We start from the raw sequence: 23,343 nt of genomic DNA, 5'->3' as shown, positions 1-23,343 counted from the left end.
CCTAAGCTGTGTAGGACATGTCCCACAAAGAATTAGGCTTTAAGGTATCTTCGTTGCACCCAGATGTCCAAGGAGGCATAAGAGCATGCTGGTATGAACACTGATGTATGGGCACCAAAGTTCAGAACTCTCTGGAATTAAGGCTACAGCCCTCTGATACTGTGTTATGCTAGGAGAATGGGGAGAACAGGCAAGGGTGGAGGGAGAGAATCCCGCTCTGGCAGATAGATAAGGTAAAAGAATAATGGCAAAAAAAAAAAAAAACACCAGAAGAAAAATAGGGGCATGAAGGAGGGGAAGATGTTAATACTGCAACAGCAATCTGTTCAAAAATCTTGTTGTGGTAAGTTAACTTGAACTGTACTATGTTTATCATTAGATCATTGTTGCGGTAGTCTAAGCTACAGGAAATGAATGCAAACTCTCGGGCAGTGAGGGAGAAGACGGAGGACTAGAGTCCAGGAGCCCTTGGAGATTAGTCCTAACAAAACCTGCCCTTGATCTGGAGAAGGAGTCCGTTTTATAATGCTTAGTGAAAGTCTGTACAGGTAACCAAGTTGCTGCCTGTAGAATATTTCCAAAAAGCTCTAGAAGAGTGGATTTTGACTTTGAAGGGATTGACCATTCTATGATAAGAATAACTAAATTGGGTACTGCTGGATAACCATTTGGAAATAGACTGTTTAGGGACTGGCAATGATAAGCTGATTGGAAGTTCCGAAGTCCTTTGTCTTGTTAATGTAGTATCAGAGTTGTCTGTGGATATCCAAAGTATACAAGATTTTCTCTCCCTTATTTTTTAGGGTCAAGGAAGAAGGCAGGGGGTAAACAGACTGGTTTAGTGAATTATTATATGATTTTTTTTTTATTCTCAAGGATACCCTGTCCTTATGAAAAGTAATGCAAGGTTGAATCACTGTAAGAGTTTGCAACTCACTATCCTAGATGAAGTCAGAGCAATGAGTTACACTGGCTCATAAGCTGGTTCAAAAGGAAAAAGTGTATTTTTTTTTTCTAGTACAAAGTTAAGATCCCAAGGCAGAGACTCCTGTTTTCTAGGTGGGTGAGTATGTAGTCCCCCTTTCAAAAACTGTTTTACTTGAGATGAAGAAAAAAGGGGGTGCTAAAGGCAGATAGGCAGAAATGGCTGAAAGATGAATGTTGATAGTTGAATAAAAAGGGCCAAATTTCAGTAATTCACACAGGTAATGGAGAACAAAATGAGCTTCCATTTTAAGTCTTTTTTTGTTCTAAATATGGCACCAACAAGAAAATATCTTGCATTTGGCTGAATAAAATTTTCTAGAAACAAGTTTCTTTGCCTCCTTTAACAGCTACAGTATGCCCTCAAAGAGAGCATTATTGAAGTATTCTTAAAAAAAAAAATGTTCTTTGTCATATATTACAACTGGTGGTGGTAGTGGAGAGGGTCACAGGCCATGATTATACACTAGTATTTAGTAGTTTGCTAACTATAGACTAGAGTGATTTTACAGAGACTGAAGAATTTTGCTTACTTTCAGTTATAAGAATGCAATATGAAAAAAAAGATTATTGGTTTCTTAGACATCTGTAGTGATCAGAGGATGTTTGAACATAAAATATTTTCCATATTTTTAATCTCTCAAAATGTTGTGGAGCTCATGTACTTATGGCATTGTTCAGGGTTTGGGGCTAATCATTTAGTGACAAGCCAATAGAGGGTATACATTTATTGACAATGTTATTGTCAATATTATTAATCTTTCTAGAATGAATGTATTTGTCTGCAGAGGGAATACATGAAGGTAGCAGGATGGTCAGTCACACTGCTTATTGGTATTCCACAGGCATTGACATTTGTTATCTGTTATGATAGTATCCAATAAAGGATGCCGTCTTCCTCTGCACAGTTATCATTTTGGGTGTCAAGAGTTAAGTGATTTAACCATGGAGTTGTATTGGATTATAGGTTCATAGGCTGATACTAGGCTATTGGCCCAGAGGCTCTTATAAACCTAGCCAAGAATTTCGCACATGTCCCCACAAGGTCAGTACCTGCTTCCCCTGTCCAGCAGGGACACAGGTGGGATCCCAGGGGTGTATTTTCTGTTTCCCATCCAGTCGTTCAGGTTCCTGCTAAAGAGGGCTAGAGAGGTACTCTGCGTAACATAGAGAAGGGAGTCCATTCCACAGACGGGGAGTCTCTGGGGCACAAATCTATCCCACCAACAAGTTATATTAATGTCACAGACCAGGTTGAGGCCTTGTGTGTAGGTTGCCCGAGTGAACTTTGACTTATGGATATGCAGCAACTCCATCAAGGCTGGGTCTAAGATGGCCTTGTATGCCAGACACAGGTCACCTCTGAGCAATCTGTACGAGACTGAGTAGAGGGACAAGGCTTTTAGCCTGTCTGTCTAGGACAGGTGTTTGAGACCCTGGATTTTCCTAGTCAGGAACCTCTGTGGTCTCGTCAGCTGCTGCAGGTGCTTGGCAAGGTACATGCCGAAGGAGGTATTGTACTTGATAATGGGTCTGATAAGGGAGGGGTACAGTGATGTTATGACCTCCTTATTCCTGGATGAAATACCCTTACTGTGAGGTGGGCCATGTAGAAACCTTCCGTACAACGGAGCCTACGTGGTGGTCAAAAGTCAGGTTGCTATCAGTCTGGGTGCCCAAGTCCCTCACGACTGCTTGCATGCTTAGCAAATTGTTATTAATGTGATAATTACTGGGGATGCCTATAGGGGATAATGATGCATTTCTTGGCATTCAGTTTGAGGCCATGCTCCTGGCACCAGTCATTAGTTTGGGTAAGGCCCTCTTGGAGCATGTTCACATCACTAGAGGAATTTAAGACAGTGCCCAGCTTGCAGTCATCTGCAAACTTGGTCAGCCACAGACCACTGGTTTTGGTTTGCACCTCAGAAAAGTATATCCCAAACAGTAGAGACCCCAAGACCAATCCATGGGGTAAAGCGCTTGTTACAGGTCCACTACTAGAGATGGCTTCCCCTGTTTTGACTGAGTGGGTTCTATTAGAGAGCCAATTAGCTACCAGTCTGGTAACATACAGGTTGCTGCCTAGCTGGGAGAGTTTATCTGTTATGCCCGAGTGGGGAATAGTGTCGAAGACTTTGGCTAGGTCAAGGTAGGCAGTGTGCACTGTCTTCCCCTCGTTCATGGCTGTGATGACTGTTTCGAAGAAGTTGGACAAGTTTAATAGGCATGATCTCCCTTTGACAAAACCAAACTGTATACGGTCAAGCGTTTGGAGGTTGCCAATGTCCTTCTTTATAAGGTCCATGATAATGCGTTCCATGACTTTGCTGATCAGGCTAGTTAGGCTGAAGGGCCTGTAATTGCCTGGGTCAGTGGACACTCCAATTTTGTGTAGAGGCATGACAGTGGCTGACCTCCATTCGGCTGGTACAAGGCCAGTGCTCAGGCTTTGGTTGAATAGGGTGCCTAATGGAGCTGAGAGCTCATGTAGGATGCATTGAGGGATGTTGTCGGGTCCCATGGAGACTGTATTTTTTGCCTTTGAGAGGACAGTAAAGACCTGTTCCCTTGTGATGAGGGGAGGGGGGGCAGGTGCTTGGGATGTCCTGGTTTACTGATGGGGGGACAGTGGGGTGAAGTTTTTGCTGAACCTGTCTGCCAGTAGGTTGGCTAGATCTACGGCATTTGTGTATATGGTGTTCCTGACCACCAGTTCAGAGGAGATTTGGGTGTTACATTTGAGATTGCAGATGTATTTGAAGAAGGGCTTGTGATTGTCCTTAGTGGATATAGCCAATTTGAACTCAGTTATCCTTAGAGGATTTCACCAGTAACCTTATTTGCTTGTTTAGACAAAGGAGAGATTGCTTCTAACTTGGCATCTGCTCCTTCTTGGTCCTGGACAGCAATTTTATTCCTTTAATTATAGAGTTTGTTTATTGCTGCTGTCCACCAGACAGGTTTACTCTTCCTTGAGGAAGACTATTTGGTCCTGTCAGGTGTTGCTGAGTCAGTACAGCTATGTAGGTGCTCATATTTTTTTTTTTGTGTAGGCTTGGACATTAGTGCTAGTTCCAACTGAAGGAATAGTGGCTGTGAAGCTGCTTATACCTGCTCTTAGGAGATTGTAGTCAGCGTTGGAAAAGTTTTTTTTAACCCTGACAAGGGGCGGTGGCATCAGGGGAGATGGTGATTTCGAAAGTGATCACTTTATGATCAGATCTTACCAAGGAGGATGACACTGTAGGGGGTCCTACAGTGGCTACTCATGTTGGTTCATACCAGGTCCAGGATATTTTCACCTCTCATGGGGGTGTTGACCAGCTGATCCAACGCATTGGCATTGACAAAATCAAGGAATCTCTGGGCATTCATGTTTGGGCTAGGTCTTCCACTCTATGGTTGGGTAGTTAAAGTCACCCAGGATCAGGGTAGAGGGTAGAGTCTTGATAGATTCAAGTAAGTCCAGGTAGGTGGAGTGGGCATCCTGAGTCATGGTTGGAGGTCTGTAACTAGCTATGATTTGAATAGGTGTTTTGTCAACAGTTAACTGCACTTGGAGTGTCTCCTGTGCATCATACCGTTTGACCATCCTGGAGGTGTGTATGTCTTTGATAACTATTGAAACTCCACCTCCTTTGGCTTTGTAGCCCTCCGTTTGGGGTTTGAAAGTAAGGTAGGATGAATAACCTGGTAAGGCTAGGGTGCTCTCCGCAACTCTGAACCAGGTTTCAGTGACTGCACAAATGTCGGCATCCTCCAGGGTGAGCAAAGGTCTGTATCACGTTATCGAACTTTTAAAAGTTCGAACACCATATGTTCAAACTTTAAAAGTTCGAAAACGTTATTAAAAAAACACAAAAAACTTACCTCAAGGTTGTAAGGAGGGGGGGGCAAGCATCCCTGCACCCCCCACATGGGGGGGCGCACCCCCACACCCACTGCTACTTAAATATACCAACTCTGAGATCGCGCCACATTGCAGGAAAGGGAAAGTTTCCCTTACGGAGATCTTCGTTGAAACGTTCTAAGTTTTACAAGTTCAAACATATGGTTTCGACCATATGACGTTCGAACTTATAAAAGTTTGACAACGTGAATGTGACCCAGTGAGCAATGCTTGCAATGAGTGTAGTTTCATGGTATGACTCGTAGCATTTAGCAGCATGAGGTAATTAGTTATGTAGTGGTATATGTATCAATGATAATGACTTTGGATATCCCTAACCAGAGCTATTGAGTGCTTAAGCAATGAGGTAGCGATTTTTGGGAAGAGTACAGACATTGGCTAGCTTGACAGTTTTTTTTTTTGGAGCTTCCCTGGAGTGGCATTTATAATCTTGCCTCGATCTTCATTTGTTGGGAAGATAATTTAATGAAAATAAAGCTGTAGTAGATTAAGGAGGAGGAAATAGTGGAGATTCATTTTTACCAGTCTGACTGCAGGGTTGAAGAATTATGTTGGCTATATTAGAAAGTGTGATGCTGCAGAGTTTTCAAACTGGACTGCTACTTGTGATTACCAGAGAACTTGTGTTTTATGTGATGCTACTGTTAAGGTAAAAAATAATTTCATGCAACACAATTTAGCAAAGTTGAATAATTTCTTTTATTGTAAAGAACACGTACATAGGAGGCTAAGCAATCAAAGTCATGTCTTCTGAAACACAAAAAACCTTATTCTTTATATTGTAAATGCTTCTAGGATGAACATTTTATATTTATTATACTATAGCCACTGACCAGTTAAAACAATACTCCTTTGTATTATTTTGCTTGTTAAGAATCTGCAGAACGCTTATCTGCACCTTTCCTTCTTAGGCACAAGTTCTGATCTTCCATGTTTGAACTTTCTACTCTGGCAATGTTCATGCTAGCAATATCCACATTGGCAGTTTAAAAAAAAAAAAAAGAACTAAAGATAGGCCCAACCTGTCCGCATCCAGCCTGAAACAAGATGGATTCCAAAAAGAGAAAATAGTATGTGTACATGAAACTTTTTTCCCATCCTTTCACTTCTCCCTTCACACTACATTCCTTTCAGTGATGGTTCTTAAGATGCAGTAATGGACTGTTGGCAGAAGGAGACAGTCCTTCAGTTAGTACCTGAAAGCATTTTATGGCTGTAACATTTTAGGAGACTTGGTGCCCCACTTGTCTGTATTTTCTTCTTGTCCTACCAGTGTCATACCCCACGTTACCCTGTTTGGCTGTCTTCTGTTTCCATTAAATGCTAATCCTCATTCCTGAACCATCTTGTTGCCGGATAGTGAAGAATGACAGCCAGATACCAGTTGGTCACCTTTCACACCTAAAATGGATTTTCAAGGAGTGTGTTTAACTGGTTTTGTCTCTTGCAAGGCTGGATCAGCTAGGCCATGATCTTTGCACACAATGCTGCTGTTTGTTTGTGTGTGTGTGTGTGTGTGTGTGTGGCATATCGTTACTGCCTGTAACATGCTGTATGCACCTATAGCCTTGCTTTTTTACAGCAACTTGCACTAGGAGATGCTGTAACTGTAGTATTTGGCTCGCACCGTTCACTGAGATGGAAGACACATCAGCAGGCCACTCTCATTGTCCTAACAGCCTAATGTAGCCTCGGGGCCACTTTCTCACAACCTTGTCATTGAAAGTATGGGATGGGCTTCATCTTACTGCACCATGTAACCATTACTTCATGAAAATCTTTGTAGGTACCTGTCGTGTTTGTCGCCATTTCTATATTTATGGTGGTAGCATGCCTGATATAAGTAATGCATTTTGAGAAATGTCAGTGGTAGAATTTTTTTAAGTTACTTACATTGTTTTTTGTTTTGTTTAAATCTGAGTAACCTCTTTTTACAATTTGTTTTGTTATATGTGTGTGAATTGGAAAATAAGCAGTTAATGCTATACTTTGTATTTATGTTTTTTTGGGAGTGTTTATTTGACTAGAGATTCTGTTACACTGTTTTTTCAGGTGTCATCTTAGGAACTGTATTATACAGTATGTATGATATTGTCCCCATGTGTGCCTATGTTTTGACTAATAAGAACAGTGAATTCTAAATGTCCTGAAATAATTTAATAATAAACTGCAATTAGAAACTGTCAATTATAACTTACAGCGCCACTGTGCTGTTTTCTTTACTTGATTATGACTGCTTTTCTGTTTTCACTACAGGAGCTCTGAGATCCACACAGATCATCCTTCTGTTAGTTCTGGTCTGCGTAGAGTTCATACAACACCAAATACCATGACCAACCTTGCCACACCACCAAATGGATCCTTGGTTGAGTGTCTGGTGTGCTCTGAGCTGAGTTTGCTGGTCCTTTTCTTTCCATGCCAGCATAGTATTGTATGTGAAGGTGGGTATGCTAGTACCATTTTTTTTTGGAAAGTTATCACCTTTAACATTTAGGAGAGCTGCTATATGTGGAAGTTGTGCTGTGGTATGGCTACTTGTGACTAGTTTAAAGAGCAGTCTAGTCTGTTAGAATCTATGCAGGCTGAACATCCAAAGCGCAGGTGTTCTTACCCCCCTGATGAGGTACTACTGAGCCTAGGTTTATGACTGCTACCTGCTGGAGATGAGGTGAAAGCAGTGAGGGATTTTCTCATCTCTGAGTTGGGACATGTGCTGCTGTATGCATGCCTGCATGCTGCTGTATGTTAGATGTGTATGAATATGAAGTATGGTAGACAGCAACAGTTGTGTGCCTGGAGAATTGTTGAATACCAGTAATTCTAGGAGCCAGTCACTGAGGTAGATGTAAAGCAGACATGTAGAAAATAGGTGACACTCTTCTGTAATTAAAAATGATCTTGAAAAGTGCATAAAGTGCATGTAAGGTATTTATTCTTTCAACTGAAACCTTTGCAGAAATGGATGCATTAGATCCCAGAAATTTACAGCAGTTGTGTGCCTTCTGATTCAGCCTATTATCTGTTCTTAAATGCATTTGTTGTAGTTCTATCATGCGGTGTGAAGAGCAGGTTTTATGTAAGCATGAGGGAGTTCTGCAGAAAACTGTGACCGGGCATCTTGAATGTTTTGTTGTATGACACCATTTTGTGTTGTTTTGTGTTACTAGGGAGTAGTACTACAACTCTGGAGCTCATTTAAGGTGTGTAGTATCATTGTCATAACAATGTACTACACTTGATGGTGTAGCATTTTGGAATGCTGTAGTGGTAATAACATTCTGGGCATGGTTGACTGCTTGCCATACCTGGTCCATAGTCTGAAAAATAGAGTATGCACATATTTATTTAAACATTGCTTTTGGAAATGGAGATGGGGCTGCTGCATCTCTGAGTGCTTCCTTAGCACCTCTCTCTTCCTACCCCATGAGTGCAGTGTTGGAAGCCCTTAAGAGTTACAACAATGTACTACTTTTTGTCATGGGGGTGAATTGCTAATGAATAAAATCAAAAATACATTTGACTATAACACAAGATCTACAACCATGATTTATTGATGTCCTTGCAGTCACTGCTGCAGTATTCTTAACTTATGGGATTCCCTACTGTGGTAGTGTAAGCCTGATATCCAGCCAGTATACCAAAGACTCCTGTTACTTTAAAGGTATGCCGAATGTCACCCAAATGCTCCTTGCTTAATGTAGGGCATAAAGCTTCAGGCTTACCATAGTTGGAACTTCTTTGCCTCCAGCCAAACGTATCTTTAAACTATTGGTCTGTTTACCTGCATCCGTGTTTTGCCAGTTGAATGCATTTTTGTTCTCCAGTGTCTACATTCGTCTGTTTGCTGACTTCTTTGCAGTTACAGATAAGTGCCTCATTGGGATTTTGTATTTTTCTTGTCTTATTTTGTGCTGCATGGGGGGTTAATGTCATCCAGGATGGGTAAATGCCAGTTGGGAGACAGATTCCCCATAAAGACCCCCGTGATAAGTGTCTTTTTTGTCTAGGAACTTCGCATGACCATACGACCTGTTCTGTCCGGTGTTCATCCTGAAAACCCTGCACATTAGACTTTCTTCCCTTTCCTTGTATCTTGAGAAAAAGCATCTTAAGCTTCTCGCTAAAGATACAATGGAAGGAATCTCCTGCCCCGAGGGTCAGCTGTTAGGGAAGAAGAAGGTGAAAAGGGTATGACTGGAATCTTCTGCTGTCCAGCCTCTGCCAGGTGTTTCTCCCGAGGTTGTTACAAACGCATAGGCTCACCTGGCTGTGTTGTCAGATTTCTCTGCAGTAACCATGTTGGAGGCCGGTGAGGGTCCGTCTGGCAGCACATCTGAAGAGGCTTTGCAGGCATCCTTCTGTTATGTCCTTGGACCCCTACTCTTCTCTGTTTTCACCAATAATGTAGCCTCTGCCACCAAACATGGCACACTCATACAATACGCAGATGACTCAACCATCATCTGCTCAGCCCAGTCCCTACCCAAACTGCAAAAAGTCACACAGGAAGCCTTTTCCTCTGTTGAAACTTGGTTATCCGATGCCCAATTAATACCCAACCCAAACAAAACTAAAATACTCATCTTCCAACCCACCAAGCATACTCAAAACAACTCTCACTTTAACATCACAGCAAAAGACAACACCACTATATACCCAACTGAACACACCAAATTGCTAGGAGTGGAAACAGACAATAAACTAAAATTTGACATTCACATATCCATGACCATAAAAAAAGTCCACAAAAAACTAGGAGCGTCATACAGAAATAAGCAACTTCTCACCAAAGCAGCAAAGATTTCAATAGCAAATTCCCACCTTATCTCCACCTTACTTTATGTCTCTCCAATATATACCAACCTAAGGCAATGCGATCTAAACAAGCTAGAGACCTGCTACAACAAAATCGCCAAATTCGCCACAGGGGCATCCTACCGTAGTCACCACTGTCTCTCACTTGCTGAACTGTGCTGGCTTGAACTCCCTCACCTCCTTCAGTGGTATCAACTCTCACTCGCCCACAAACTAGTAAACCATCCACTAGATGTCCCATCCCTCCAGAATCTACTCCAACCCTATTGCACCACCAGACCACTAAGATCCAGCAACAAAAAACACTTGCAGATCACTAAAGCCAATAACTCTGCTGGTGAAGCACTATTCTCTTGCACCATAGCCAAATTATGGAAGTCCCCTCCACCCCCAATTACCTCCCCTCCATCATGCACCCACTTCAAAACTTTACTAAAAGCGCACCTAAAAACATGCTGGCTATGCCCTTGCAACTCCCACTCTAAAATCACCCACCCCATCCAACCACTACCTTTCTTTCCACTCCACTAACTACCTTGATTATAGCAAGCTCAGATGCTCATAAGTCTAGTACTTATTGTACAGCAGGAACCTCTTATTGTAACATTTGTTAATGTTTGTTATGTACTTCACAGATAAAGATTCTAGTTGTCTACTGATGTACTATGTTCTTCAACTGTAAATATGTTGTAAGTAATTGCTATGTTATATTGTTAATCGCTATGTAATCCAATGTAACTACTGTCTGTTTATTTTAACTGTGGAGCTTTTCTACCCGGGCCTGCGCTGAAAATGGACCTACGTCCAGTCGGACACTCCCGGTCAACAAATGTAAATAAATAAATAAATAAAAATAAATAAATGTCCAGTTGTGAGAGGAGCTGGGATAAGTCATTGTTGCGTGCCTGTGTAATTCTGTATGGAATTATGTCCTTGGAACTGATATGGATGTAGCTGTGTTTGATCTGCACGATATCACGACATGGCCCACACTTACGTAAGGAATATTTTAGTCAGACATTGGGTGCCTTCACTGTGTAGTCTGCATGTCCTCCCTGTGTTTGCATGGCTTTTCTCCAGGTGCTCGGGTTTCCTCCAGCATTTCCAAAAATATGCAGCAGTAGGTGGACCAAATACTCTAAAATGGTCACAGGTATGAGTGCATGGGTCTATATTACATAAACGAAGTTTCAGAACTTCGAGTACCATATGGTCGACACCATATGATCTAAGTTCTAAAATTTTGAAACTATAAAGAGCAAAAAAAAAACTCCTACACAAACAAAACTAAATGCTTTAAGTGCTGGGAAGCCCCCCTGCACCCCCCCACACTACTTAAATATACCAACTCCGAGATTGCGCTACAGCATAGGAAAGGGAAATCTTCCCTTTCTGCTCCATTCTCTGTCAAAGTGCGGGGTGTGTGGGGGGTGCAGGGGGAAGCCCCCCTGTTAAAACACTTTAAATTAACTTTGTTTTTGTTTTTTTTGTTTTTTATAGTTTCAAAGTTTCAGAACTTTGATCATATGGTGTCGACCATATGGTATTCGAAGTTTTGAAACTTCATTTATGTAATATAGACCCTGAGTGCATGTGTCTTTGTGTTGTATGGAAATACAACAATGGCAAGGCTAGCCACCCAATAGTGTGAATATTGGCTCTAGATGGTTACTTTTAATGTGAAACTCAGCTCCATGCACAAAAATGGGAAAAAGATAGTTGTGGATGGATGGATGGTGCACTGTTAGCATGTGGCACTTAGTGATTGCTTCCTTATTCACTTTGCTTCTTCAGAGCCTTATGGATTACTGTCATTGACTGCTGAGGACTATAAGAGGGCCAACGGTTAGATGGGGGTGATGAGTGAAATGATCATAGGAGATTACTAGGCTATCGACCTGGAGGTCATTTTAAGCCTAGCTATTTCATCCCACTATAATACCATGAAAATCCTAGTCAGTACCCAAGATTGCATTTAGTGATGACTGCCCATATCCAGAAGGATTGTGGGCACTGTCCCCAGTAAGAATTTATACTTGACCCATCCACTCATCTTGGTTCCTCTTACGCAATGTTTCACATTAATTGGTAGCCTGTTCCAAAGATGTGCCAGTCGCTGGGAGATAAATCTGTCCCTCCTGTTTAGCTCGCAGGCCATATTTAGGTCCCTGGAATGGGTAGTCCTTGTCCCGTTTGATTTACAGATATACAGCAAATTCATTAGGTTTGGGTCTTGGATTGCTCTGTAGGCCAGGCTTAAGTCTCCCCTAAGAAGTCTATATGATATGGAGTATGGTGACAGGGACTTTAATTGGTCTGTGTAAGGCACATGCTGGAGCCCCTTGATCTTCTTTGTCAGAAACCTCTGAGGTCTCTCCAGTTGTTGCAGGGCTTTATACTAGGGCGCTATACTCGGTTGTGAGTCGGATTAGTGCTGCGTATAGAGGGGTTATAATCTTTTTGTTCTCAAGGCAATGCCTTTACTAATCAGGTGTGTTGCATAGAAAGTCTTCCTTACTACAGTAGGCACATGGTGGTCGAAGTTAAGGTTGCAGTCAGTTTGTGATCCCAGGTCCCTTACCACTTCGTGGTTACTTAGGGTATTGTTGTTGATTTGATAGTGTGAAGGGACACTGTTTATGCCAAAGGGAATGATGACACATTTCTTTTGATCATAGGAGATTATTAGAATATTAACCCAGAGGTCATTTTAAGCCTAGTCGTTTCATCCCAGTATAATACCATGAAAATGCTAGTCAGTACCCAAGACTGCATTTAGTGATGACTGCCCATGTCCAGGAGGGTTGTGGGCGCTATCCTCGGTAAGAATTTACGAGGCCCCATCCAGTCATCCAGATTCCTCTTGAACAGTATCATAGAGGTGCTCTGTTTCACATGAATTGGTAATGAAATAAACTAAGCGTGCAAGAAACCAAAAGGGGCCAAACTTTTATTAAAAACTGATAAGGTTAGCGCTTTCGGTGGAGACAGTGCTTCACCTTCTTCAGACATTAATTAAACCAATTAAAACCCTTTTTATACAAATGTTAGATCAGTTAAACAATCAAATTGATCACTTAATCTGCTCTTAAAGAGCAATATTTTAAAAAGTTAAACTAAAATACATAAGAATATATGTGCTGTAATGCACAAAACAACACAAACTGAGCCATCAGCAAAGTTCCGCTCGTTTCATACAGAACAAGACACGAGCAAAATTACAGCAGTAAAAACTTTTAAATTGTAATAAACATGTTAAATATTCATATGATAATATAAACTTTTTATTAGTGTCCTTAAACACATGTCGACTATACCCAACTTTTTTAGTTTCCGTGACAGATGTTAATTGAAAACTAAATATATTCTGAATATCAATGTCAACATTTGTACTAATGTGCTAGATGTAATATTTTTCAAGTGTTACCTTTATGCTAAGACACTAAGCAGAAACATCATGTATTGTATTTTATTATTGCCCAACTGAAAATGAGAATCTGAAGTTACGTTATTTAAAATCAACTAATAATGCCAAATCCATTATTATGGTACACAAATTCCCATAAAGGCTAATATATATCTTATAAAATTATTTACAACTATGGTACCCTACTATTAACATTTGTTATTGTTGGTGTTAATAATCTTTTAGTGGGCGCTTAGATACTTACCCTAAAGTACAAAAAGGCAAACTAACACCTCTTTGATATCGCTATATTATAAATAATGTGTATATGTGTATCTACTTATATCAAATTTGTGATTAATGTGTGACATTTTATATTCTATATTTTATATTTTGTGTTTTATATATAATATATGTATATTACATTATTCAATGTGTTTATCTGTTCATGGCCAATAATTTAAGAATACTTATTATGGACACATATTCATTTAAACCTGGAGAGACATGTGCCATAGTTCTTATTTGCCATGTTAATTCATCTTTTTCTAAGAGTAGTTGCAATGGTCCCCCCCTAATGTCAACCAACCTTTTGGTTTTATGAGATCTATATTAGCCTTTATGGGAATTTGTGTACCATAATAATGGATTTGGCATTATTAGTTGATTTAAAATAACGTAACTTCGGATTCTCATTTTCAGTTGGGCAATAATAAAATATAATACACAATGTTTCTGCTTAGTGTCTTAGCATAAAGGTAACACTTGAAAAATATTACATCTAGCACATTAGTACAAATGTTGACATTGATATTCAGAATATATTTAGTTTTCGATTAACATCTGTCACGGAAACTAAAAAAGTTGGGTATAGTCGACATGTCTTTAAGGACACTAATAGGAAGTTTATATTATCATATGAATATTTAACATGTTTATTACAATTTAAAAGTTTTTACTGCTGTAATTTTACTCGTGTCTTGTTCTGTATGAAACAAGTGGAACTTTGCTGATGGCTTAGTTTGTGTTGTTTTGTGCATTACAGCACATATATTCTTATGTATTTTAGTTTATATAACTTTTTAAAATATTGCTCTTTAATAGCAGATTAAGTGATCAATTTGATTGTTTAATTGATCTAACATTTGTATAAAAAGGGTTTTAATTGGTTTAATTAATGTCTAAAGAAGGTGAAGCACTGTCTCCACCGAAAGCGCTAAACTTATCAGTTTTTAATAAAAGTTTGGCTCCATTTGGTTTCTTGCTCGCTTAGTTTATTTCGTAGTTTGTTTTGTTTAAGTTTTAATTCACATGAATTGGTAGCCTGTTCCAAAGACATGGCAGTCGCTGGGAGATAAATCTGTCCCTCCAGCATGTCCTGTTTAAGTCGCAGGCCATATTTAGGTCCCCAGACCATTCAGTTTGAGACCGTGACTAATACATCAGTCGCTGGTCTGTGTGAGACCCTCCTGGAGTATACTGATATCATCTGGGGATTCGATGATTGCACCTAGTTTGCAGTCTTCTGCAAACTTGGTCAGCCACAACCCCTTAGTTTTGACCTGAACTTCTGAGAAGTGTATACCAAGCAGTAGGGGGCCCACCACTGATCCATGTAGCACCCCGCTGGCAACAGGTCTGCTGGCTGATATAGAGTCACCCACTTTGATAGTGTGTGTCGGGTTTGTGAGCCAGTTGGCAACCCATCTTACAAAGAAGAGGTTTACATTCAGTTTGCTAAGTTTATTGGTAATGCCTGAATGTGGGATTGTGTCAAAAGCCTTTGCTAAGTCGAGGTATGCTGTGTGCACAGATTTGTCCCCATCAGTGGCCCTGGTCACATTTTCAAAAAGCCCACCAGATTTAACAGGCAGAATCTGCCCTTGACAAAGCTTAATTGTGTAGGATCCAGGGTTTGGAGATCTCCTATGTCTTTATTTATGAGGTCCATAATGATGTGTTCCATGGCCTTACAGAAGAGACTGGTCAGGCTTATGGGTCTGTAATTCCCTGGGCCTGTTGCTAGGCTACTTGTGTGGAGGGTAATAACTGTTGCTGTTCTCCATTCCACAGGAACAAAGCCTGTGGTTAGGCTATGATTGAAAAGGGTACTTAATGGTGATGCTAGTTCATGTTTTAGCCTGTTTAAAAGGCAGCCTGGGGTATAGTCTAGTCCCACAGAGGCTGTGTTTTTTGCCTTGGACAAGGCTTTGAGAACCTGCTCTTCAGAGATGTCGAGTGTGGGGGTGTGGGAAGGTTTGTGATAAGTTAGGAGGGTATAAGGGACTGAAATTTTCATCAAATCTATCTGTTAGCAGGTTTGCTATGTCTCTGGGGTCAGTGCATGTGATACCTTTGGTCACTAGTTCTGATGATAGAGGACAGGGACTGAGAAAAAAAAGACTGAAATCAAATGTTAAAAATGTGTTGCAAGTTTTTCCTCTGTACATGTTTTGATTGTATCTTTCTATATTCATATATATGTCTCTTTTATACTGTTATTAGGCTTGCAACCCCTCCGTTTTTTTCCGGACTATCCGGAAATCAAACTGATGCTCCGGTAGTCCAGAAAACACTGTACGAACTCCAGTATTCTGTTTCAAAAAAAGAAACTGTCTGACTATCTGAGTTTATAAATCGGCTGATTTACTATGCTTTTTTACATAAAAGCATAGTAAATCAGTCGAAAACAGGCAGCAGGAACTGAAAAAAAGGGTGTTCCCCACCAGGTTATGGCATCATGGTGTCACAAAATGGGCGGAATATGGGCGGGGTGGGCAGGGTTACTTGTGATGCGTGGGGTGTGGCTTTACTCCGGTTTTAGCATCAATGAAAGGTGGCAACCCTAACTAGTATTCTGTCTTTGTTCAGGTCTTTGAATGGCTGAATTTGCACTGCTTAAACAACTGTGTAGCTTTTTTTATTTAAAAAAAAAAATACTTAATGTAACTTTTCCCATTTGCATGATAATTGGACAAGACTCGTAAGGACTTTTAATCCGAGTTAGTGGCTTCTGCTTTGTATGTGCTTTTATCAGTAAGATTTTAGGTATGTAGTTTTCAGTTCACCATTATAATTGTTCTTACACAGTATCATACTTTGATTAATAATTTGATTAATAACTATTGAACCTTTACAATGTGCATACCTCAGTCATTACTCTCTTAGCCATGCCTGTAAATGGAAACTTGGTGTGTAACTTGCATGCTTTTGCATGTAGTATCCCAGGATGTCCTGATACAAGTTTTCTGTGTAACGTTAAACAGTCTGTGTATTATTTTTTCATTTGATTTACATCACATACTAGTGCAGTGTTCTGTATTTGAATATCATATGTAACATTTAGTTTTTCCATGTAGTTTTCTGAGATGTGTTTCTAAATCTGTCACATTCACTGTCCAAAGACAATTCTGGCTTATAAAGTGTATGCAAATAAAACTGCATGCCTAGATTTGATTATTTATTTAGCAGATAAGGGAGGGGCCATTGTATTAATGGATAGTAGTGGTTATTATGAAAAATGAAAGAGTTGCTTTCAGACTCTATCACTTATGATGTTATTCACAAGGTAGATAATAGATGTACTAATAAGGAATGTTCAGTTTGATATATGATAGTTTAATGGCCAGATACTTTTCATGTGAACTTTATAAATATTTGCTGGTGCAGTCTCCACTTATTCCTGTCCTTTTTGGCCTTCCCAAGATCCATAAAGAGCCAGTGAATCCACATATGAAGCCCACAGTGTCTGGTAGAGAGTGATTGACTGAGCCACTCTCGATATATGTTGAGAAAATGTTACACCAGTTACTGACAGGGCTTCCAAAGTCCTTAGGGAAATGAAAGACCTTTTAGAAATACTTTTTGATTGTACAAGAGCCAAAGCAGTGAATGCTCTTTCTATTCTTGTGAGTTTAGATGTTTGTTCTCTTGTTACAGTAATACCAAACTCAATGAGTTTAGAGTATGTTAACTCTATCTCCTGGAAAATAGGGATTATACTTGGAGACAAGTGAATTTGATTTGCGTGTTCATAGAGATGGTGCTAAAGAACAATGTCTTTCTTTTTGAAAGCAAATATTTTCTGCAGAAGGCGGGAATAGCGATGTTGCCTACATGCGCCAATTCCTTTGCTAATATAGAGCTGGCACAATGGGAATCAACCCAGGTTTTGATTGGTAATGATTTTTCCAGGATATATTAGATTTTATAAACGGTTTGTGGATGACCCGTTCCTTTTCTGGACTGGTCTAGTCACATTATTAGATACCTTTCTAGATTTTTTGAACTCACTCACTTCCTTTTTGAGGTTTTGAGGTTTACGATGAAATTTTCAGCCCAAGAAATTGACTTCTTGGATGTTAGGATAATTAAACACCAAGATCCTGCTTTGGCTATTAGTCTGTATAGAAATTCATGTAGGAAGAAAAAAATTCTACATAGACACAGCATGCATCCACCCCATATCTATAAAATGTATCTGCTTTTACTGTATTTGCGTTTTTTCCTACTTTATTTTGCTTTTGTGTCATCTTAAAAGTACTCAATTGTATTTATTACTGCTTGGTGTAACTCATTGTAAGCCTTTTAGTTTAAGCACCTGGGCTTCAGACCAGTTTTACATTAGGAAGGTTTGTGGTCTGCACTGTAGTGGCAGAACAGGTAGCTTACATCCTTCTAAGTTGGGAACTGCTGATTGAGGGCTCAGTGTCTGTTATTCTAAAAGTGTATTAATTCTGGTTTAAGCACTTGGGCTTGAGGCCAGTTATTTTACATTAAGAGGGTTCGTGTTCTGCACTCTTGTGGGAGGAGAGGCTGGACTCTGTCCTTCTGAGCTGGGAATTTCTGGTTAAAGCTTATAGTGCCTGCATATTTGAACTGCTTCTTACTGAAATTGGTACACCTCGTTTGCTTAGCATAGACTAGATCCAGGCCTGCTGAATCTAGCTTTGTTTGTATAACTTGAGCACTAATCCAGGCATTCTTTAAAGTATTCAGTTGTATTTATTACTGCTGGTAGTAACTTGATTAAAGTGTAGCTATCATTTCTAAGTCTTTTGGAGTAAGCACTTGGGCTTCAGACCAGTTGTTTTACATTAGGAAGGTTTGTGGCCTGCACTGTGGTGGCAGGACAGGTAGCTTACATCCTTCTAAGTTGGGAACTGCTGATTGAGAGCTCAGTGTCTGTTATTCTAAAAGTGTATTAGTTCTGGTTTAAGCACTTGGGCTTCAGGCCAGTTATTTTACGTTAAGAAGGATTACGGTCTGCACTCTTGTGGGAGGAGAGGCTGGACTCTGCCCTTCTGAGCAGGGAATTTCTGGTTAGAGGCTTATAGTGCCTGCATATTCTAACTGTTTCTTACTGAAATTGGTACACCTTGTTTGCTGTAGCATAGACTAGATCCAGACCTGCTGAATCTAGCTTTATTTGTATGCTTGTTGTTTGTTTATTTCCTGAAATGCTAATTCCACCTAAAACGCGGCCTTTTAGCACTTCTGTGGATCCCTAGTGATATCTGCATTGCTTACTGTACTTATTTCCTTGTTTCACTTGAAAGAAAGTTACGGTTTGTCGTTTTAACTTACCTGTAACACATTGCATTTAAGTTACCTGGCACTTGCTCACTAAAGCAATTATATGTCAGCACTAAAAATTAAAAGCACTACACCCTCACAAACTCCCCTTGAGTACCTTGTTCCCCATTGGCCCTTTTTTCAATTATAAAGGAATTCCCAATACTATTCTAGCATGTCCAAAGGTCAGTTGTCAATCTCCTCTCCGGTCCAGCTGGTGAATCTGGGAATCTTGAGGCAATGTTACAACAGCCTCATGTACACAGACAACCCTCTCCTCCTCCCAACAAATTCCAACACATGTGAGAGATGCAACCATATAGCCAAACTGGAGGCTAAGCTCTCTCAACTCAGTACTGGCGTAACCAGTCAGGAGGAGAAGGAAACCACACTCACTACAATTCCAGTCTCACATAGACCTACCACGACAACAAACCAAACACATAAACACACAAAACATACTCGGAGGCTCTAAATAAAAATCTGCCTAAGCAGCAGAGACCTCCAAAGCAGACACCCAAGCAACCGCTACCCCAAAACAAAACACGTGCAACACATAGCTCACAAAGCCAGTGTGCCGAACAGTCACAGCCCTTAAGGCTAAACAACATACCTGATACACTTGTAATAGGTGACTCTATCGTCAGGCACACTGACGTCCCGCTCACCAGGCTGAACAAGGAGAAGGTCACGGTGAGCTGCCTGTCGGGCGCTAGGATCCGCCACATAACACAAGCACTCAGGTCACTCCAAGGCAAGTACAAATATCCATGCTGGTGTGAATGACCTGAGACGTACCTCCCTGGACTACATGAAAAGAGACATAGAGGAGCTCTCTGAGCATGTAGCCCAGGCCGGTATGACCCTGACCTTGAGTAGCATCTTACCCTCACCAAGAATGATGCCACAATATGAAGACAAGATGATCAATTTCAACAATTGGCTTAAGTGTTGGTGTCATTCAAAGGGGATCCAATGCCTGTCAGCCTGGGATGACATGCTCGACAAGCCACGATGCTTCGCTAGGGACGGCTTGCACCTGTCACCCTTGGGCTTTGGATATTGGCAAAGGCTCTTGCTACCCCATAGTGCCTTTTTAAGCAAGGCTCAAAAGACAAACCCACCACCATAGGTATCACAAGGGATAAGAAACTAAGAGTAATGCTACTCAACGCCAGAAGTCTAAACCTCAAGATGCATGCACTCGAAACTCTCCTTAGCATGGAGAACATCGATATCTGTGCAGTAACAGAAACCTGGTTCAAGGCTCCCGAGAGCACCCCAGCACTACCAGGTTATACCTCATACCATGCTTTTCGCCCCAAAACTTGGACCGAACCACAAAAGGAGGGTGTATCAATATTCACAAAGATACCCACACCTCCAGGTTGGTGGCACAGCACGAAGCATCAGAGACTATCCATGTGCAACTAACTGTGGGTAAAACTGCCTTCCAGTTTATAGCCTGCTACAGACCACCCTCCCAAACACAGGAACCCCACTTGGCCTTCCTGAGAATACTGGAAAATATGAAGGTCTCTCCAAACACCATTATATTGGGCGACTTCAACTACCCAAACATAGACTGGGAGCATTACTCTAGCTCCAACACCCTAGCCCAAAGGTTCCTAGAATTTATAAACTCAAATGCTATGGAACAACTTGTTACCACTCCCACAAGAGGAGAAAACATACTGGACCTGATCATCACCAACATGGGGACACTATGCTCCAGAACAGAAGTGTATCCCTCACTGGTAAGATCAGACCATAAACTAATCTCACTGGATATTCACATCCCGACCCCACCCCCTGCCCAGAAACCACAGTGAAAAACTTCTCTAAAGCAAATTTCACACGCCTCAAAACCGAGGCGAAATCCTTCAAAGCCCCCGGGCCTGTGGAAAATACGGCCCAGACCGCAGAATCCTTTATAAACGCATTCTATGAACACCTTCAGGAATGCATGGATCATGCAATCCCAAATAAAACCAAGACTCAATCCTCCAAATGCAGACGTCCTATCTGGTGGACCCCAGCCATAAACAAACTATACAATAGAAGGAGGAAGCTACTACATGATAGAGCAAAATCCCAAAAAGGGAAGGCATCTCTGATCAGTATTAGCAAAAAACTACGGGCACTCATAAAATCGTCTAAGGCCAGCTTCGAGAGAAAAATTGCACAGGACACTAAGGATAATCACAAGGCTTTCTTTAGTTATGTTAGGAACCTGGGTGGGAATTCCCAGATATGCTCAGAATTAGTCCAAAATGACAAAAAATACACCGAACCCACAGACATTGCCAACATCCTAGCTGACAGGTTCAGCGCAAACTTCTCCCCCCTCTCCCCACCAAAAGGGCAAATATCTATCCCAACAGAGTGCTGCCCCCTGACATCTCAGATGCTCAGGTAAGAGCCGCCCTCTCCAAAGCAAAAAACACAGCATCAATGGGACCAGATGGTGTTCCAGGCTGCGTCCTACATGAACTCCAAGAAGAGCTAAACCCAAACATAAAACTACTGTTCAATCTTAGCCTTACTACAGGATATGTACCCAAAGAGTAGCGTACAGCAACAGTGGTCCCTCTCCACAAAGGTGGTGCCTCAACGGATCCTGGAAACTATCGCCCCATAAGCCTGACTAGCTTGGTCTGCAAAGCTATGGAAAGGATCATCATGGACCTCATAAATAAAGATATTGGGGACCTACAGACACTGGATCCTACCCAGTTTGGCTTTGTTAAGGGCAGATCCTGCCTCTTAAACCTGGTCGATTTCTTTGAAACAGTCACCAAGGCCATTGACGAGGGAAGGTGGTCCACACAGCCTACCTGGACCTCGCAAAAGTCTTCGATACAATACCCCACTCGGGCATTATAGATAAGCTCACCAGCTTAAATATAAACCCCTATGTCACTAGATGGGTTGCAAACTGGCTCAAGGACAGAACCCACATGGTTAGAATTGCTGGAGCCATGTCGACTCCAAACCAGTTACAAGTGGCGTCCCACAAGGCTCAGTCCTGGGACCTCTCTTGTTCGGTATATATTTCTCGGCGGTACAGGCCAACACGGAAGGACTGTGGCTGACCAAGTTCGCAGATGACTGCAAACTGGGCGCCATAATTAACTCTCCAGCCGACACAAGCATCCTCCAAAAGGGCCTCATAGAAACAGACAACTGGTGCCAGAGCCATGGCCTCAAGCTAAACGCCAAAAAGTGTATAGTCATCCCCTGTGGCAAAAACAAAGTGCCCACAAATTACCACATAGGTGGTAATCCATTAAGTACAGAAGAAGTCATTAGGGACCTGGGGACCCAAGTTGATAGCAATCTCTCATTTGACAACCACGTGGCCAAAGTGGTTAGAAAAACATTTTATATAGCCCACCTAATCATGAAGGGATTCACATCTAGATCAGGGGAGGTCATCGTACCTCTCATCAGGCCCATAATTGAGTACAATGCCCCTTTTGGGATGTACCTTACCAGACACCTGCAGCAACTGGAAAGACCCCAAAAGTACCTCACCAAGAGGATCAAAGGGCTCAAACAGATGCCATATGCTGCCCGGTTAAAGAAACTCTAGCTCTACTCAGTGGCATACCGCCTGCTCAGAGGTGATCTGTGCCTGACGTATAAAGCCATGTCCAACCCGGAATTAATGGACATGCTGCACCTCAGAAAATCCAAATCCCATCGAGCTACACGCTCGAGAGACTTGAACCTCAGCACTGAAATAAATAGGACATGCTGGAGGGACAGATTCATAACCCAGAGGCTCCCTTCACTCTGGAATAAAATCCCAGTCCAGGTTAGGCAGAGTCCCACATTGACTCTCTTCAAGAGGAATCTTGATGAGTGGATGGGAGATCGTAGGTTTACCCCGGCTATCACTTCTGTGTCACTGTTAGGCAGAGGCACAGTATACTAACCTCAAAAAAAGGCATAGCAAAATTAATTTAAAATGGGTGGCGAAAGCCAAACACACTCTGGCTAGGCTTATAAATGCCCTAGGGCAGATAGCCTAGTATGAACCTATGAACCTAAGAATATTATCACGCAACACTCCTGGTTAGCTTAGCCCTTCTACAGTATGCATTACAATACCTCAAACTAATTATCTGCAAAAAACAACCTGTCCCTCTATCTTACTAATTTACCTTCATGTCTCTCTCAGCTACTGTCCTACTCCACTATATCTATAACTATAATTTACTTCCGTCTCACTTTCCCTTACTGTCCTTTTCTAATTTCAAAATGTCTAACTTTTCTGCAGAATTCATAAAATTTATATTTATAGCAGAAAACTACTTAACCTAGGATCTGTATAACAATGAATACTGCTTTGCCCTGTCAAACTGTGCATATCTTTTTAATAGGTAAGAGTGATTAACAGTATGTATAATATATATCTAATTGTTTGCCTTTTATGTCATCCAACTGTATATGTTCTAATGTCTTGTCAAGGTATTTCCTGTATATCCCCTTTACAAATGATCATGTAACCTTGATATGTTCTACTTACATTGTTTGTTTGTTTCTGTGCGGAGCTTTTCTCCCCGGGCCTCCGCTGAAAATGGATTTTTCACCCAGTCGGATTTTCCCAGTAAACAAATGTAAAATAAATAAAATTATTAAGGGG

The 23,343-nt window shown here is 41.1% G+C and overlaps 1 protein-coding gene across 1 annotated transcript in view; it reads left to right on the top strand.

The window, feature by feature from the left end:
• Nucleotides 1–23,343, top strand: part of MIB2 (MIB E3 ubiquitin protein ligase 2) — a 1,775,226-nt gene that overhangs the window by 1,677,519 nt on the left and 74,364 nt on the right. Inside the window, 1 exon segment of the mRNA XM_044061758.1 lies at nucleotides 7,154–7,338. Coding sequence (XP_043917693.1) covers nucleotides 7,154–7,338 — 185 coding nt within the window.

The sequence above is a fragment of the Protopterus annectens genome, chromosome 2.part0 (assembly GCF_019279795.1).
Source record: "Protopterus annectens isolate FY-2018-M chromosome 2.part0, PAN1.0, whole genome shotgun sequence".
Taxonomy (NCBI): Eukaryota; Metazoa; Chordata; order Ceratodontiformes; family Protopteridae; genus Protopterus; species Protopterus annectens.
The sequence above is the reverse complement of the archived record's forward strand: the minus strand, read 5'-3'. Positions and strand labels throughout refer to the sequence as shown.